Source organism: Propithecus coquereli, unplaced genomic scaffold (assembly GCF_000956105.1).
Source record: "Propithecus coquereli isolate 6110/MARCELLA unplaced genomic scaffold, Pcoq_1.0 Scaffold535, whole genome shotgun sequence".
NCBI lineage: Eukaryota > Metazoa > Chordata > Mammalia > Primates > Indriidae > Propithecus > Propithecus coquereli.
Window position 1 is genome coordinate 565,723 of NW_012151230.1, and position 19,092 is coordinate 584,814.

Here is a 19,092-nt window from a genome sequence, read left to right on the forward strand (position 1 = left end):
GTAGTCCCAGCTACTCGGGAGGCTGAGGCAGGAGGATCGCTTGAGCCCAGGAGTTGGAGGTTGCTGTGAGCTAGGCTGACGCCACGGCACTCTAGCTGGGGGACAGAGCGAGACTCTGTCTCAAAAAAAAAAAAATCAGCTCATGTCACTCCCTCACCTGAACCCCCTGAGGTTTCCCTCTGTGAGAGCGAGGTCCACGCTGGACACCAGGTCTCGCCCAGCCTCATCTGCCACGCCCCCGGGCTGCTCGGCTCGTGTGCGCCAGGCCATGCCCCTCGGGCATGTCCTCTACGCCAGGGCTCCTCCTGGGTCTCAGCCTTCTCTCCTCCCAGGCAGCACTGCTCAAACGTCTCCACCTGGGGCGGGACAGTCACCTGTCTTGTTCACTGCGGTACCCAGGGCCTAGCACAGGGACCGACAGAAAAGTGCAAAGTTGCTGCGGGATGAGGCTGGGAAGTGCAGCCACCGCGTGGCCGGCGCTGTGGGGCGGGGCGTGTCCGCTGGGCACCAGCTGCCCCGTCTCCTTCCTCATTCTCGCCAGGCAGCGCCCAGCCAGCAGGGCCCTGGGCCAACTTCCCCTTCACATGGGGGCGCGTCTGGCGGCAGGAAGCTCCGGCATTGTGACCCCGCCCGCTGCTCCCCACGGGGCAGGCCCAGGCCCCAGGTCAGAGCCATTGAGCAGCTGGCTGCTCTGCCAACAGGCCATGCCACAACTGCCTCCGCGAGGGGACCCGGCCTGGCCTCGAGGACAAGAGGAGTGTCTGAGAGTTCACGAAAACAAAGGCAGCCGTGCAGACAGCACATGCCTTGCCCTGAGCGCTCTGTGTCGTCTCAACAAGCCTAAGACCAATGCACTAGGATTAACACCCACTTCATAGATGAGGAAACCGAGACCCAGAAAGGAGAAGCCACTTGCCGAGGCCGCCAAGCCCACACTCCCGACCTCATGCTGCACGGCGGCTTCCCGGGCTGGCTGAGGAGCCGGGAGCTGCAGGCCGTGGGCACTGTCTGCAAAGCCTGGGGTGCGGGACAGGTTGAGGGGGTCCCACCTCCCCTCTGCACCCCTCAAGCCAAAACCTTGAGGCCCGAAAAAACCAATGACAGGTGCCACCGCGGGAGGACTGCAGAGTGAGGACGGAGCTGGCACTCAGGGCAAGGGCCCTCAGCCACGCCCCACGGGGGCCAGACGCCTGTTAACAGCAGCGCTAAGGACAAGGACAGTTCTATTCCGACAGCTCTGGAGGGTGTCACTACCCCGCTTCACAGATGAGGAAACCGAGGCGCCTGCCAAGGCCACACAGCTAGTTCTCTGCGATGCTCATCAACCGGGACTCTGCCCGGCCCACCAGGGGCTGTCTCTTCCGTGACTAGAGAACCCCAAACGAGCAAACATCAACACGCCGGCACGGAGAAGCCAGCCTGGGGCCCAGCCCTGCGAGAGTTGGGGCGCAAGGCCAGCCAGGGGGACCAGAGAGGGTGACTGCGGCACGGGGTGGGGGAGGGCACAGGGACAGGGACACAGCTGAGACAGCAAAGGTCCGCGAGCTGCCAGAGGGAGGCAGGGCCGGGTCACCAAGGACCCTGTGGGTGGAGGGAACCTTCCAGAAAGCTCCTGGCGGAGGCAGGAGGCCTGCGCATGGGCTGGCAGAGCGAGGCCACAGCTGCGGCCCCCCCCCCGCAGGGAATAGCCGAGGCTCAGATTCCACAGGCGGCTGCGGTTTGAGTCCTGCCCAGCCTTGGGCACGTTACTTAGCGGCTGCTTTTCTCCTTCAGCGTCCTCAGCCGCGTGGGAATAACAACGCGCCGCCCCACGGGTCGCGGCGAGCCTCACGGACACAGTGCCGCGACGACGCGCAGGGCTGGGCCCTGGGACAGCTGAGCTGGGGCGTCCAGAATCCCACCTGGCAGACACGGGCTGCTCAGACCGTCTGGCCTCGCTCAGGTTTGGTTCTGAAGGAATCGTCCACTTCACCTAAGCCACTGAAGTTCCTGGAGCAAACGTGTTCCCACGTGGTCCTGTCCACGCCGTGGCACCTCCAGTGACGTTTCCTCCCTTGTTGCTGGTGTTGGTTGTTTGTGTTCTCTCCTTAATCAACCTGGCCAGGGATTTCTCAGTTTGTTGGTAGTTTTCGAAGAAACAACTCCGGTTTTGTGGCTTTGCTGCCTGGCTTGTTTCCCGGTTCTCAGTCTCTGCTGCCCGCTCTTCCTCCCGCGGGGTCAGTTCTGTCTTCAGCTTCGGGGCGCTGACTGCAGACCTCTCCCTTCCCAACACGAGCACCGGAAGCTGAGGGCTCCCTCTGGGCCCTGGCTAGCGGCCCCCACACGTCCTGTGTCGTGGTCATTGTTTCCCAGCGAAATCCAGCTCGGAGGAGACGCGGCAGGCGGAAGCCCAGGACTTGCCGGCGTGCTGCGTGGAGGGCGCGGGCGGTGAGGAGTGCGGAGGCTCCCGACCTCCAGCCCGTCATCCGGGCAGACGCCGGTTCATCCACAGAAGGCGGAGGCAGGAGCTGGGCGCTCTGGTTTGCTCACACGGAGAGGGGGGTCTCAGGGGTCGACCACGAGTGGCTGAGCTGGCGGGTGAGAAAGGCAGCACAGGTGCCCAGGTGTGGCCAGCAGGACCCATCCACAGCTGCCTGCTCTGTGTCACCCGTGGTCACTGACCACGAGAAACGTGGCTAGCCTGAACTGACCAGCGACGGAAACGTAGGACTCAGTACAAAAAAGAAGGGAGATTATCTGGTAACTTTTATACTGATTACAGGTTAAAAATAGCACTATTTTGAAAATACATGGAGTTACTTTAAAATATATGGTTAAAATTAGTTTCATCCATTTCTTTCTACTTTCAGAGTGTGGCTATTAGGATGTTCAGAGCTCTCCACGTGGCCCACGCCGTGTCCCTGTTAAACAGCACTGCTCCGAGCGGTCCAGGCCCTGCCCCGCGGCAGGATCAGAACTTGCGCTGAGAGGTCCCGGGGACCCCTCCAGGAGTGCGCCTGCTCCCCAGTCTGCCACCCGCCCTGTCCCAGCCTGGCACAGTGGCAGAGCCGTGTCTGGGCAGGGAGCGAGTCTCCTCAGATGTCCCCACAGCTCTGCTCTGCAAGCGCCTGGGGGTGTCCCTGTCCCTGCAGCTTCTGGCTGGAGGAGGAGGGCCTTGGCCTCTCTGCCTGGCCTGTCAGTGCAGCCCAGACGCCTGGGAAGACGCCAGGGCAGCCGCTCTGCCCAGGTTCCTCCAAGGCCCCAGGCCTGCGGAGACCTTCCCTCCGGCCTCTGGGCCAGCCCCTGGTCACCTCGGGTGTGGCCCTTCCGTGTGACGGGCGCCCCCGTCTCTGCGGCTCCGCCCTAGGAGAATCTCTGACATGCGAGCGCACCGGGTGGCGCCGTCCGCTCCTGGCCTGCCTCTCCTGCTAGAGCGGGGGCTCCGCGTCCTTCACCCAGGCACCCTCTGTGCCAGCCTGGCACCGGGCGCAGGCAGGTGCTCATGAGAGTGACTCGGGAGGGTCCAGGCAGCCTCTTCGTCCCCAGGTGGCGTTTCCAACACCGAGGGCAGGACGTGGGGGTGTGACGGTGGGCCAGCCGGGCTCAGGAGGTGCAGAGGGAGGTCACCCACGCTCACGCCCTCCCTCCACAGGGGCACCCACAGCCCCAGGCCCCATAGCTGGGTCTGCACCGCCAGCCACGGGCACAGCAGATTGTCTCGAGTCATCTTCCGGGGAACCGTCCTGAGCACCCCCTTCTCCACCGTGAAGACAGCCCCAGGCATGGCTGCCAGTCAGGGCCTGGCGGGAGCAGGTGCTGCCCCGGCCAAAGGTCCCCTGCACCGAAGTCCCTTCAGGTCCCATCTCCAGAGGGTCCCTGAGGTGGCAGCAGGATTTCGCAGGCAGTGGCCTCCCCTGGGCCCCTGACCTCCAGGCTGGCCCGCTCGGCCACCCGTCCCCACCTTGGGGCAGGCCCACCCCACTGAGCCCGAATCCCGCCCCAGCCATGTCCCTTGTCAGCAGGGCGGGTCATGAAGTCAGAACTGGCCACCAACGTCTCAAAACCTCTGAATCCACAGAAGGACCCGCGTTTCCAGCTGCTCAGGAACGGCAAAGCGCCAGCCTCACGGGGTCTGCGTCTCCCAGAGGCACCAATGGCCCCTCGGGGTCCTGGCGGCTCTGCCCTCCCCAGAGCAGCACCTTGAACCTGAGGCCAGCGTGGACGGGCCCCACCAGGTGTCACGGCCAGGCTTTGGAGCCTCTCTGGGTCCCCAAGGGGCCTGGTGGCTTCCTCAGCAGGTGTCCACTGTGCCCCCAGCTCCTAGCCATGGGGACCCAGCCCAGGTGGCTGCCCACTAGTGACCCTCCTGGCACAAAAGGCTCCAGGCCCAAATGGCCTCTGCCCCTGGCCAGCCGCATGGCTCCCGCAGCTGTCCTGGCCTGCGCTCGGGACAAGGCCCCTCCAGTCCCCCGCCCCAAGGAGGGACAGGCTGGAAACAGCCAGGGCAGTTTAAACCATTCCTACCCTCAGTGCTCAGCAGGGATGTCAGGAGGTGGTTTCAGCCCCCTTGTGAGTGACAGCAAGATAGGAACTGTCCCCAAACCCACGGCTAGGACCCAGACCTAGGCTCCCTGGCCTCCTGACAGGCACCACGGGGCTGAGACCCACCGCTGGCGAGGCTTTTTCAAGGCTGACCCGAGAGGGGCGGGTTCGGCTTGGTCTGAATTCAGCCTTCGCAGGAAGGCCTATCTGGGGTGCAGGTCACCCAGGCACCCACCCTGGGGGCTAACTGCCCCCATCCCCCTCTCCCCGGGCCAGAGCAAACATCCAGGTCCCCCTGTTCAGTCGGAATCTAACGAAACAAGAGCGAAATCCACTTGCATAAGAACCATTTGTCAGAATAAATCAGGTAAGACACACACTCATCTACTTACATTACAAACACTAATGCTGTTATAAAAAATAGTGGCATGGCACTTTTTATTTTCTTTAATCAGAAAAATAAGCCCTGCGTTTTTGGGATGGAGGCCCCAGGGGAGCACCATGGAAGGGGCCTGCCCTGGGGCGGGTCCTCAGGAGCAGCGGGCAGGGGCTGGGGGTCGGCTTGGGTCTGCAGCCGGGAGCCTCCTCCCACCGCCCTCAGCCTGGGGAGCCCACGTGGCCAGTGCTGCTCTCCAGAAACGGCTGCCCCTGCAGAGCTGCTGGCTCTGGACAGTCAGAGCTCCTCTGCCCCCTCCCGGCTCCTCCTCCTCGGGGAACGCCTCCCTCACCGGGCCAGAGGCTGGTGCCCGGGGCTGCAGGAGCCCTGCGTGTGGGGCTGCCTGACCACAGGTGGGGGCCCAGAGACAGCCCTGCAGTGTGGGGTCTGTCGACCGGGGCCACAGCCAGACGGTGCTGTGGGGGCTCTCCCTGGTCTGGACACCCTGACAGCCCCGTTCCGTGTACCCACGGGGGGTGGGAGCCTCCGCTCACCAGCACTCCTGATCCACCAGACAGCCCTCCTGCAGCTTAAGGACCCGGGCAGGGGACGCCGGGGACCGGAGCCTGGCCTCTAGCCAAACCCACACCTCGGCCAACTCGCCACTAGGCCGTTCCGCTGGGGCAGGGGACACACTGTGGCCAGACGGGTCGGGGGGCCCAAGAAGCAAGACCTGCGGGGGGCACCCCCCCAACAAAAGCACTCCCGCCCAGGCACACCACACAACCCGCACACAACCACACACACCCCACCCACACGCACGCACCCTGCACAGGTGGGACTCCCGGGACAGGTGTGCACGGCAACTCAGAGGCCGGGAAAGACGCTGAGGGACCCCCAGCCAGCTCCGAGCAGAGGGCGGCTGTGCTCCCTCCCCGGGGCGTGCACGCCACAAGTGGCCCTCGGGCGGGGGCACTGGGACACCGGTGGGGGAGGGCGCACGGTGCTGGGCATCTCCTCTCCTCCTGCTGCGGGGGCCTCGCCTGATCCAGGCACTGTGGGGCCCCTAGCCCCGCCTGAGCCTCAGTCTCCACAGTGACGCCTGGCCCTGTCTGGAGGCCTCGGGCCAGTCCAGCAAAGCATCTCAGGCATGCAGGGAAGCGGCCTGGCCTGGGGCCCTGCCAGCACGCAGCCTGCACGGGGTGCCTGCAACACCAAGCAAGCGCCCGCAGGCGTCAGGCTCCAGGGCTCACAGATGGGGCCTGGCGGGCCGCCCAGGGGGCGGAGGAGCGGGTCCACCGCGATCTCAGGGGCCGGCAGGGACGGCCCAGGGCCAGCAGCTGGGGCTGAGGGGCTGGCACCAAGTCCAACAGGGACCGCCGAGGCTGGCACGGGGGCCCCAGGAGAGGCCGGCAGGGCAGGCTTGGCTGCCCCAGGAGAGAAGGGCGGTCGGGGATGGGGAGTAACGGCTGGGGCTGACAGGACTGGTTTGGGCCCATGAGTGGCCGCAGGGGCTGGCAGGACTGCTCCGGGCCCATGAGTGGCCGCTTGGGTGGGCGAGGCTGCTCCGGGCCCATGAGTGGCCGCTTCTGTTGGCAGGGCTGTCCCGGGCCCAGCAGCGAGGGCTTGGGTGGGCCAGGCTGCTCTGGGGCTTCAACTAATTGCTGAGGCTGTCTGAGGCCCAGGAGGGACCGCCGGGGGCGGCTGGGCTGGCCTAAGAGGGACCTTCGGGGCTGGCCATACTGACACGGGGCTAGGAATGCCCGCCGGAAGCAGCAGCACGGGCGCGGGAGGAAGCTGGCAGGCCGGCGGCGTGGTCGCAGGGGCAGGAGTGGCCGTGGGGGCTGGCACCGCGGGCACTGGGCTAGCAGGGACCACAGGGGCCGGCAGCGCTGTCCTGAGGAAGCCCCACTGGGCTGGCTACCGTGACAGGGGCTGGCCCATGGCCGCCGGGGCCGGCAGCGGTGCCACAGGGTCAGCAGTGACCGCAGACACCGGCAGCGGTGCCCTGGGGCCAGCAGGGAGCGTAGGCGCCGGCAGTGGAGGCAGGGGGCCAGGAGGGACCGCGGGGCCAGCAGGGAGCGCAGGCGCCGCCGGCAATGGAGGCAGGGGGCCAGGAGGGACCGCGGGGCCAGCAGGGAGCGCAGGCGCCGGCAGCACTGCCTGAGGCCTGGGAGCGCCCCACGCGGCTGGCAGGGCTGAGCCCGGCGTGACTGTCGGGGCCGACACTGCTGATCTGGGGCTGGAGGCAGCTGTTGGGGTCTGCAGGGCTGACGGGGGCCCGGAAGTAACCGCCGGGGCTGGCAGGGCTGTCTCAGGCCCAGAAGTGACCGCTGGGGCCAGGTGCGCTGACCCGGGGGTGGCCGCTGGGGCTGGCGGGGCTGGCAGGGCTGCCCGGGGTCCGGGAGTGCCGACGGGGCTGGGGGGGGCCCCTGGGGCTGGCTGGGCTGGCTGGGCTGGAGCTGCTGCTGGCGCTGGGCCGGGCCGTTCTGGTCCCGGTGGCTGGCTGGGAGCGGCCCCCCTTCTGGGGAGCACACCTGCATGGAAGAAAGAGCACGTGTCCACCTGGGCAGGTGCGCCTGCGGACCCCCCATCCAGCCCAGGCCCGGGAGACATGCTGCCCCTCTCTAGCAGCCCGAGTCCCCAGGGAGCCAACAGTGGAGCCCAACACACCAAACAGAACCCCTTTCTGAAAAGAAGGCGCAGGCCAGCGGACCCCCAGGAGGAAGCAGCCTCAGGCGGGTTCCTGGCCCAGGACAGAGCCCCAGGCTGGGAGAAGCCCTGGGCCAGCTTCCACCTGCTCCGACCCCAGACGGGCAGGCGGAGCCCTGTTTCCCGGCTGTGCCGTGCACCCGGACCACCAACCACAAGTCACGTGCCTGCGGCGACCACCGGGGCTGACCGCTCCCCTCCCCTACGCCGCGCACATGAGCAGAAGGCGCTGTGTGCGCAGCAGGAGAGCGCTCAGCAATGAACCTGGTCCCCACGCTGCCAACAGACACGCTGGACACCACTGGACACCGGGTCGTCGGCGGAGCCTGGCAGACGCAGAGGGGAAACGGGGCCGGCCTATCAGTGTGGCACCGCCCGGCGTACGTACACTCCTCCCTGCCCGGCCGTGGCCCTGGGCCAGTCGCTGCCTCCCTGTGACCCAGCCCCGTCCACGTGTGCCCCGCAGCCCGAGCCCGACAGCGATGGAGCGCACTGCCAGGCAGGCCCAGGTGCCGCCGCGGGTGGTGTCCAGGTGCTGGGTGGCCCTGGGCTGCCGCCGCACCCAGCGCAGACCCTGCTGCGGAGCTCCCGAGGGGGCGGGACCCGCGCTCACCTGCTTGGAGGGCTGCAGCGGGACCTTCCTCGGGCCCCCGTCGCAGGTGGGCTCCAAGTCCTGCCCGGGGCTGCCTGGCTCCAGGGGCCGCCTGTGCTCGCTCGCCTCGGCAGGGGGGCAGTTTTCCGACTCCCGGGGCTTCTTGACGAGGCGACGTTCCCACTTCTCCTTCCGCTCGTGTGGCTTCAGGGCCATGTCCTTCTGCGGAGAGATGATGGGAAAACAGTTAACTGGGGTGGACACCCCACAGGACCATGCCACGCTCAGGGCGGGGCCCCCAGCCTGGGACAGCACCTACCAGGGCTGTCCCAAGCAGGCCCAAGCAGGCCCTCAGGCTGGGGCCTCACCCGAGGGAAGGGGCCCTCCTTGGGAAGCCACCTCTGAGGGCGGGAGGAGGAGATGGACAGGCGAGACGGCTCGTGTGGGTGGCCCCACAAGGTGACGGTGCGTCCCCCCGGCCCAGCCCGCAGAGCACGGCCCAGTCCTCAGCCCTGGAGGCCCATTCCACACCCAGCGCCTGGGCTGGGGGCCAGGGACGCAGGGACACCCCATGGGAAGCACCCCCCAGGTGGTAGGTGCTGGTAGGTGACACCCCACAGATGTGCCCCACAGCAAGTGTCACTGGTGACACCCCACACCCCACAGCAAGTGTCCCCCAGCAACACCCCATGGGAAGTGCCCCCCACGTGCCCGAGGGCCTGAGGGGACTGGACATGGCCACTGCTCTGGGACAAAGACCCTCCCCGTGGCTCACTTCTCAGACCCCAGACCCCGGGACACCGGCAGGCCACCTGTGCTCCTGCTGGCCTCTCTTGGTCCCTGTCAGCCCCTCGCCCCACCCCAAATCCTTAAGAGTGAGCGCAGACTGAGCCCGTGTGCAGCCCCCAGGGCGTCTGCATTCAACAAGCCAGCAGTGAGCACCTGCTGTATGCCAGCCTGGCTGCAGGACCAGCGCAGCAGGGAGACAGACATGTTTAGGTTCCAGAAGATGCGGTGCCAGTGAGGACAGCCCCCAGGGCATGGAGTCCTCCCGGAGGGGACAGTGAAGGGACACAGGCAGTGAAAGCCGAGGACAGGGGCCTGGGGCCCCTCCTCCCCCACACAGGGCCATGCCAAAGGGCTGCCCCCGCTCAGGGCCATGGTGTCCCTGGGGAGGAAACCTCACTGCTCCTCCGGTGAGGACACGGATGACAATGATGGGTGAGGCGCCGTGACATGGCAGCTCTGCTGACGCACTGGCCCTGCTGTCTCCGAGGGCCCGCAGCACTTCCGGTCACCCGTCGTCCAACTCTGCTGCTGCAGGACCACAGGGCCTCCCGCGCCCTGACGACGGGGAGGCCTCCAGCCCCCCGACCACCCAGGAGCTGGGGGGCCACCACCCGGGCGGTCTGGACCCCACCTGCTAAAGGCACAGGAACCCCTCCCAGCCCGGCCGTGGCAAACGCTGCAGCCAGGAAGGAAGGAGCTTTTGTAGCGTTTGGATCGGAAGCACGAACAGATAAGGGGTAACTTCCCAGGAACCCCGGCACCTGCACCAAGCTGGGACTCGTCTGGCAAGCAGGACAGGAGGGACGGAGGGAGAGGCAAGCCCAGCAAAACGCCCGGTGGGGACCGGGGAGGGTGCGGGGCAGACCCTTGCCTGGGCCTGACCGGCCTCACAGGCCACGCCACCCTCTCCGGTCACCACACCTTTGCATTTGGCAGCAGCAAACTGCTCTGATTTGCCGTGTTTTCTGTACACCTGCCCTGGCATTTCTCTGCTTTCAAAGACACAGAAATTTCTACTGGCCCCTTCCCCAGGCCCCGCCTGCAGTCACACCGCGCAGGACGGGTTCTGGTCCACCGTCTGTCCTGCCCTTGCTCAGCCCCAGGCGGGGCTCACAAATGTTGCCAAAGGAACATTTTAGAGAACAGTGTCTCACCCCGGGGGCACTGAGCCCTCCAGACATCCCGGGCTTCACAAACGACTCTGTGCCATGGGCCCCCAGCCTGGGATCTGCCACGCTCACCTGGGAGGGAACAGTCAGTTCCCGCGGGGCCCCGTGGGGCCGGGCCCAGCCTCTGCAGGTGAGCGCCAACCCCTCACCTGGTGCCCTAAGAGGATGCGAAAAGCACCCACGCCTGGGACGGTGTTGGCTGGCCTTGCCAGGGGAGGACGGGGCCATGGCGCCCAGCCAGCCACCCCAGGGCTCTCCAGGGCGATGTGGACCCTGTGGGTGGCGCCTGGCCAGCTTCAGGGTCCCACAGCAACACCCAGTGCTGCCTGCCCCGCAGAGCCCTGACGGAAGGACGGAAGGGGCCCTCGCTAGCCCCATTACTGCCCCCAACACATGCGCTTGGGCCACCAGGACCCCACTCCTCGTCCACCGTGAGGCGTCAGCGCTGCAGCTCAGAGAAGCTGGAGACATCCTGCCCAAGGCCACCAAGGCAGGCAGCAGTGTGGCTGTCTTGCTGGGCTGAGGATCTGAGGGGCACAGTGCCCGAGGCAGCCCGCCCCGAGTGAAGGTGCCAGGAGCCCCTGCGCGGGGGCAGGGTGGGCAGCGTGCTCCCTGTTCTTCAAGTTCACTGCAGAGCGCTGGGTCTGCACCAGGCGCTCTGCTCAACGCTTGACAGACGTCCGCACGCACACGCGTGACCTGTGAAGTTGTTGCTGTGACTACCCCAGCATCAAATGAAGAAACTGAGGCACAGAGAGGCCGCCATAACTGTCCAGGATCCGTGGCCTTAGCACCACCCACCACCCAGCTCAGCTCTGGCGGCCGCCAGCTCCCACCACCAGCAGGGATGCACACGCCACAAGTGAGAGCCCAGCACCCTCCGCAGTGGCCAGGCCCCCGACCTCTGCTCCCCTCCCCAGGAGGACCACTGGGCTGGGTGCACTGCCACGAAATCCCCGGCTGGATTGTCCTGTAGCAGTTTAACGTGACTGTATTTAGCCCCCTAAATGCTATACTATGCAGCACCAATGAAATTTCTAATTGCACCACGGCAAACCAAGCACAGAGACATAAAAGCAATGATAACTCCGCAAACAGCCCGCTTCCCCCTCACGAGGATGAGACTGCGGGGGCTCGGCCCAATCCCTCCAGCCAGGGCCCCTCACGGCATGGGACACCCATGGGGCAGCCCCCACCCATGACCCCGGTGTGAGGACTGTGTCTAATTGTCCCTCCAGCCAAGAAGGTGGGGACAGGACTCTGTGCTACCCTGACCCGTCTCCCCTCAGCTCACACCCACCTGGCAGGTGACGGCCCCGCATCTCCCCTCGCCCAGTGCATCCAACGTCATGGATCCTGCTTCACGCACTGAGGGGACCGTCCCTAGCAGGCCTTGCCGACACCTCCCTTGCTCCAGAAGCGTCTGGAACACTGTTCTGCAGGCTCACAGCTCTTGGCTGGCCAGGGGCCGGCACCTGGGAGTGGGGAGCCAGGCCAACGGGCACATAGGCTGCTACTCAAGGAGCTGGGAGGCAGGGGCCCGGGGTCTGCAGCAGGCAAGCCGCCAGGGAGCTGAGAGGCCAGGGCGCCTAACGGTTACTGCTTGTTTCCTCGGCAGAGCACCAAGCACCTGCCCACCAGGGTTCTGCAGAAAGACCTCTGCCCGGCCCTGTGGGGAGCCCACGCTGTGTGGCCAGGGAGGGCCACCCAAAGACGTGTTAGACGTGGGCTGATGGGGACAGGTGCTGCTTGGCCAAGAGGCCAGCGCCAGGATGGGCACGGTGGGCACGCAGCTGAGGCAGGGCTGGAATGAGGGCAGGGGGTGGCCACCTGCCCAGGTCCGCATTGAGCCACTGCCTGCCGCCATCCGCCCGCCAACACCCCTTGCTGGCTGCCCGGCCACCCCGACCACGTCCACCCAGGGTGCAGGAGTGCACGCCAGCCCGGCATGAAGGCTCTGGGCCAGTCCCGCTGTGCACCTATTTCTTCCCTCCAGCTCAATGTACCGAAAGGCACAGCTCACGCTGGACGCGGCCCGCCGCCTGCTGGCCAGGACGCCTCGGGGCTGCCACGAGGGCTGAGGCAGCACAAGGGGAGACGGCCTAGGGGTGGCCCCAGCCACCTCGGGTCTACAGAGGATTCTAGAAGGGCCTCGTCTGGGGACTGGCCAGCACCAAGGCCACAGGTGGGATGAGGGCAAGTCGGAATGGTAGCTACCACACGGGGGACACGGGCCCCAATGATGTCACAGGACGTAAGTGTGGTCAACTCTATAAAACGAACATGAGTGCTACGTCCTCTTGTATACGTGAACTTTCTCACAAGTGAAAAAAAAAGAGAAACCAGGTCACTCAGATTTAGACGGAGGTGACCATTCAAAAGGGAGCCGGTGCGGGGATGGCGGGCAGGCGAGGCCCTCCCAGGGGCGGGTGCTCCCGACAAGCCCATGCCAGCTGAGAGGGCAGCCAGGCAGGAGGAAGGGGCAGAAGCCAGCGCCCCTGTCCTGGCGCCTCCCCTTGCGGGCGAGGGCTGAAGGGCCAGTGGGCCGCCATTTGCCCACAGTGGGGCCTCTCACTTTTGCCCATGGCCTTGAGCACTGGAGGGAGGCAGGCTCAGCCTGACTCCTGTCCCGTCGCCACAGCCCTGTGACCTCCCGACGGCAGGGGAGGCGTCCAGAGCGCTAACCCCCCATGGGCAGTGGATCCGGCCTCTGAGGCCCTGGCGGCCTCCCTCCCGCTGCACCCGGGACCTGAACAGCTGGTGCTGACAGCTGCGGCTCGCTGGGCACTCTTGGGCTGCCCAACACCCCTGAACGTCTTCTGCGGCCCAGGGAGGCCCAGGGCTAGCACGGGTGTCACTGCAGCCACAAGGCCTGGGACGTGAAAGGACCGGGTGGCAGCCGCAGGTTAGCCTTGCCTTCACCCAGAGCGCTGGTCTACGTGCGCCAGGAGGACAGAGGCTGGCTGACAGCCCCGGCCGAGGGGCCTGGTGGGAGGAGCTGGCCCTGAGAGTAACGGAGGCTGAGACCGCTCACCTCCTCCTGCCCCAGGGACCCGTCCACATCAGGCGGCCGCCCCTCCCTGAGCAATCACAGTCCTGGGGAGAGGCACGTGGCCATGCCAGCCCAGGACGGGGAGGGAAGGGCAGGCTGTGTGGGCACAGGCCGAGGGTCAGAGGAACAGCTGTGGCGGGAGAGCATATTGGGGACCTGAGGGTACCTGTGATGGGAGCCCAGGGCCGTGCGAGTGCGGACAGGCTCTCGCAGGCTGGGGACGATCTGCAGGTGCCCAAGCTTCCAGGCAGGAGCTGGTGGCACAGCCGGGCCCCAGCAGACCTGCAGCCCTGTGGGAGGACCAGGGCCCTCGGCCCCCCGTGCCTCAGTTCTAGGGCTGCTGAGAGGGTGAGACGAGCAGATTCACGAAGCCCGACAGCCGCGCCCAGCATCGCGGAGCCATGGCAGCTTGGCCCTGACCACCACCACTGCCACCTCCACTGCTGGGACATCACTGTCATGACTGGGTTGCCAGGGCTCCAGCAGCAGCCACCACAGGGCCACGCATGTGCCCCAGACACACGTGGCTGCCTGCTCCCTACAGCCGTCGGTGAGAGGGCATCTGCCGGGCACAGACTAGGTGGGCACCCACCACCTCTGGCCTCAGAGGAGCCGGTCACTGCGTGTGGCTCTGAGCCCTTGTCACTCGCTCCCACAGAGTCCACGGGCAGTTCCCGTCCCCCCAACCCCCCAAGCTGGACACGGCAGCTCCAGGTCAAGAGGCAGGGCTGGGGCTGCAGAGATCCCACCCAGCCGACCCGGGCTTTCTGCCAGGTGTCCCCACGCAGGCACACGCACACTGCCGCTGGGAAGGCAGGCGCGGAGCCCTGGAGACCGGCCTGGGCTGCAGAGGGCCCGGCGGCCCACCCCGAGCACCCTCCCCGCAGCCCAGCTGCCACGGAACCAGGCAGACACAAAGTTCTGGTGAACCCAACAGAGCTGGTGCCTGCGCCGGCCCATTTTCCCCTCAGAGCACTCGGCACAGCAGGCACCGCCACAGCCCCACGCCGAACGGGAACCAGACGCCTCACGTCACTGAGTCCCAGAGCGCCTGACTCCACCAGCCTGGGGACTGCCCTCCACCCCCACAGCCTCCTCCAGGCGGCCACCGCCCGCCAACCCCAAACTCGCCCCAGGCCAAGCCTCTGCCCCACACACCTGTCCTCCCTGACGGGCCCTAGGGCCACCCTGTGCTCCTCTGCGAAGCCCGCCTAGCCTGCTTGTCCTCGTCCCTTTACTGCCTGCCATCCTGACACTTGCTGGTGGCCGGGTCTGTGGTATATCCCCCGGGGGCTGGGGCAGGCCTGGCACACAGCTGGTACTCAATAAATGCTTACTGAGTCAGAGAACGAAGGACAGTTCCTCCCCCACCTGGCCACTCCCAGAGCCCAGCACCCACAACGGGCCCAGCCTGCACCCAGCGAGCCCTAGTGCAGCAGGGGCTGGGTGGGGGGCGGCCGCCAAGGCCGGATGAGGCCACCAGTCTTGCAAGGAGGTGGGTCCGGCAGCCCAGGCTCCTGGAGGCCTCACAGAGCACCACCCAGTTGTGTCCTCAGGGGACCCAAGGGACAGCAGGTGCCCCCACCATGCAAACGTGGGCAGGAAGGGCTCGGCCTGCCCCCTGGGGAGAGAGGACTGAGGAGGGGGCTCAGAGCAGGGAGGGGTGTGGACAGGTGGCCACTGGGCCTGGGTGGTGCCACTGGCCTCCACGCCCAGCCCCCAGTGGGTGGGCACCCAGGGCTTCCCACCCATCACACAGGGCGGCCACCATGTTACACCGCGGCTGGAGGGGTCGAGCTCTGGCTTCCTTCCTCCCGAGCAGCAGTCACCACCCACCCGGAGCAGAGCGCCGTCCTTGCTGGAATGCGTGCACACAGGCCCACGCCCAGCTCTGTGGTCCGGCCCAGAGGGGGGAATCCCACCGTGGGGTCCCCCTGCTGCCCAGCACAGGGAGACGTCGTTCTGGAGCTGCACAGCAGCCCTCAGTGCTCCTGGAACCTTCCAAAACACAAGCACCCACACAGCCCCGAGAGGCACTGGCACCTCCCACAGTTCCCAGGGGATCGTGGTGTTTGGAGTCACAGAGCAGAAGACCCCAGACTCCCAGAGCTGCAGCCCCACGTCGGGGTTGTGGGTGCCCGGCCCTGGTCAGCCCCACCCCCCCAGGCCCAGTGACCAGAGGCAGGGCTAGCCGCCGCCTACTTCCCTGGCCAGTGGGAAGGGTGTACCCAGCGTCCAGCCCCACCCACCATGGGCCCTAACCAGCCTGCAGCGCAGAATGGGGGACGTGCCAAGACCAGGCAGAAAGGAGCTTGGCAGGCAGCTGGCAACTGCGGGGGCCTCTGGAATGGTGGCGGGGCCTGGCATCACACCCTCCACACCAACACCCCCAGCCCTCAACGACCCCCAAGCCATTGTGAGCTCGGGGCCCAGAGAGGGATCCACGCCCACGCAGGGGCAAGCAGGGTGGGGGCCCTGAGCCCTCCCCGAGGCAGCTTTGGGTGTGCTGGACAGAGCTGGGTGACCCGGCCCTTCCCCAGGGAACCCAGCCCCCACCCCCGCAGGCCAGGCCAGCAGTGGGCCCTCCCCATCCAGGGCCACGCTACCTTCTCAGACGCCACACGTTTCCCAGGTATCTGGGGGCAGCACACACATATGTGCGTGCACACTAACACATACAAACACACACGTGTGAGCACACACACGTGCCAAGCCCCAGTTCTTCCTGAAGGACCCAGGGGCTGCTCAGCACTGTCCTGTTTAGGGACAAATGACTTTGCTATGAGCCACACAGGGTCTCTGAGAAGGGGTCGGTCTCCAGGCCAGCACTGCCCCAGCAGTGGAAGGGCGCCCCGCGTCCCTCCAGGCAGCCTCGGACCTGGGCTCCAGCCTGGGGTCACCGGCTCAGCTCGTCCTGGCAGGGCGGGTGGCCTGGGGATGTTGAAGTGTGACGGAGGCCTGAGGGCTCCTAAAATACGCAGGAGCTGAGGCCAGAGGAGGTCCTGGCGGAGTCTGGACAGAGGGGTGCAGAGGGGACAGCCTGGGTCAGAGGTCACGCACCAGGCGGGCTCTCTGGGGGCTCCTCCCGAGACTGCCTGACTCTGAGCGACCGGGCTGGAGCTGCCGGGGCCCTGGCACACCGCGCCTCCCTTTGCCAGATGCCTCTCTCCTCATGGTCATGGCCTGGCTGGCTGCCCTCTCCCGAACCCCCAGCGCCAGCTCCTCCCTGGCTCTCCCCACCTGCTCTGGCCGGGCATCCACAGTCTGGTCTCCTCCCTCAGCACCTGCCTCCCTCCCACCCCAAACCACGCTGGCTGCTCCCTGGCGAACGGGCTGGAGTACCGGGACCCCAGAGTTCTGTCCGAGCAGTGAGCAAGTGGACAATCTGTATGCCATTTTGACTATTCTAGAGAACAGAAAAAAAGGAAAACTTTCCAACCTGATCGCAGCAGAACAAACAAAAACAAGATGACCACAGACAAGTCTTCTCGGGAACATGGTGGCGAAAACCCCAACTATCGGCAAAGCAACCTGAGACTCCACCAACATGGCAGGCAGGGGCCGTTCCCGGAGCTCAGGGGCAGCCTGACGCGCACAGCACGACGGTGCTCGGGATGACGCAGGCTCGGCGAGCGGGGTCCTGCACCACAGGCGCTCCCTGCACGAGAGGCCACCCACGTGCAGCGCAGAGCACGGCAGCTCCACCCGGGCCTTCCTCTCTCAGGGAAACGCACACACAGGAGAGTTGGTCTCCGCACAAACTGAGCCTCCCATGTCTCCTGGCAGGGGACAAGCCAACCAGAGGGACACTTGCCAGGGGACAAGGGGACAGGAAACGAGACAGGAACGGACGGAGGTGCCGGTGTCAGGTCAGGCTCCCGGCTGCGGGACCCACAGGGAACCTGGGGAAGAACCTTCCAGGCAGAGGGCAGCCCACAGCAGGGCCCAGGGCGCCAAGTGTGCACAGTGGGTGTGGGAGCCGCAGGCAGGACCCTGAAGGACGTGACCTGGAGCCGAGAAGTGACAAGCCCAAGAAGCTGGAGGGTTGGGGACCGTCCTGCCACAGCGGCCTGGACCCGAGGCCTGCAGGCCCCACTCCGGCCACGGCAGGGCCCAAGGCGCCAGGACTTCGCTTTCACACCCTCTCAGCCCCAGCTGGGGGACCCTCTGGGAGGAGCTGGGTTCAGCCCGTCCTCAAAGCAGCCCAAGACCATCACAGGCAGGTCACAGGCTCAGCTCTGCACCCCATGCCGTGACTCTGGGCCTCAGTTTCCCTATACGAACACCAGGAAGCAGCCATGAGGAGAGGGCTGGGCTGGGCAAAGGCATGGCACCCAGCACAGACTCTGCCCTCTCTGGCACCACCAACAGTGGGGGCTTCAGGGGCCCCTGGAGGGCCCAGTGACACCACTGGCCCCTGCACACGTACTCACGGCCAGGCCAGCCCAGATCCTCCCGCCTTGTGTCCGTCCTGAGGGACCCTGACCATGCCGTGAAGCCCCCACCAGGCCCCCGCAGCAGAACCCCCCGGCTGCACCCAGGGCTGGGTAGAGCCTTGGGCGCTCCCCATCCCCCATGCTGTGCCCCGAGAACCTGCGCTCTCACCCTGACCCAGCCCTACAGGCTCACACGCCCGCCCAACAGGGTCCTGTCTGCCGCTGGGACACGCTCTGTCACTGTCCGCAGAGATCACAGCTCGCCCCTGGACGCTCACGTGCCTGCTGCCATGGCCATGGGGGCTTCCTAAATGCTGCTCTGCACAGCAGGGTGGCCGGGGTTTTAGGCGCATGTTCCTGGGATTGTCAAAGTAACACGTGCTGACCAGAGAACGTGGAAGCAGAATCAGAGAAGGGAAGTTGCCGACCACCACAGCTAGTATTCTGGGCACTTTTTTTTCCACTTTTGTTCCCACGTACACACTTCCTTGGAGTAGACTGCGTATCTGTACTTGGTCATGTCAGCACGGTGAAGCACCAGAGACCCAGGAAAGCCGCCACCTGGAGAAGGCTGAGGCTGGAGCAGAAACTGTAGCGTACACCTTTTCACAGAGCTTAATTTCTCAACCAAGTGAAAGCAACTTGCTGTTTGAAAAAGCAAATTAACAGAAAAATCACAGATATCAAACCACAACGGTGGTTTCTGCCCACAGGTGGCGGCAGAGGCACTTGCCAGACACTGGCCACCCCCCTGCTGCCCAGAGCACCCGGCCAGGCACCTTACTCCACGCATAGGGCCCACACGCGGGAACGGAAGGTGCAGTCGGTCTCAGGCCCACTGGGCTGAGCAGGGCCTGGCCGACCACCGGGAGATACAGGGCCCAGCACGGTCTGTTCTGTGGCCGGAGGGCAGCCTTGGCCACCTGGGAGGTGGCGTCTGACACAGCTCTGGACACTGCTCTCAGCCCCACACGCGGGAAGCTGCCCTTATCAGAAGGACTTGGGCAGAAACCAGCAGCAGTACCCAGCACTGCCCTGGGGGACGGGGGGCAGCTCCCTGTCCCCTCTGGTCAGTACCACCAGAAAACAGAGTTGTCACCAAAAACAGGAGGGACAGCGAGAGCCATCCATCCAAATTGCCCCAGTATCCCTGGCTAGAGCAAGAACAGAGCAAAGAGGCCAGGGGGCACCCCCAAACCACCAGACCCCTTCCCACTTCCACGTTAGACAGGTGGAGATGCAGAAAGTCAAGGGAGCCGGCTCAGATCTGAGAGCCCTGGCCACTCCTGCATCCTCAGTGCCCACAGGGCCTGGCCCACGCAGCGTCATCAACTGCTGGGCACACACCCTGAGCCAGGCCAAGCCCTGCCTCCTCAGCCCACAGCCACCGCTGCCAACGTTTAAGGAGCACCTGCTGTGTTCTCAGCGCACAGGCACAGGCTGGA

General features: G+C 65.9%; 1 protein-coding gene across 1 annotated transcript in view; it reads right to left on the reverse strand.

Moving 5' to 3' along the window:
- The window catches only part of FBRSL1 (fibrosin-like 1), a 71,946-nt gene that overhangs the window by 48,831 nt on the left and 4,023 nt on the right, over nucleotides 1-19,092 (reverse strand). Inside the window, exon 2 of the mRNA XM_012657246.1 lies at nucleotides 8,223-8,423. Coding sequence (XP_012512700.1) covers nucleotides 8,223-8,423 — 201 coding nt within the window. The remainder of the gene's footprint in view (nucleotides 1-8,222; nucleotides 8,424-19,092) is intronic.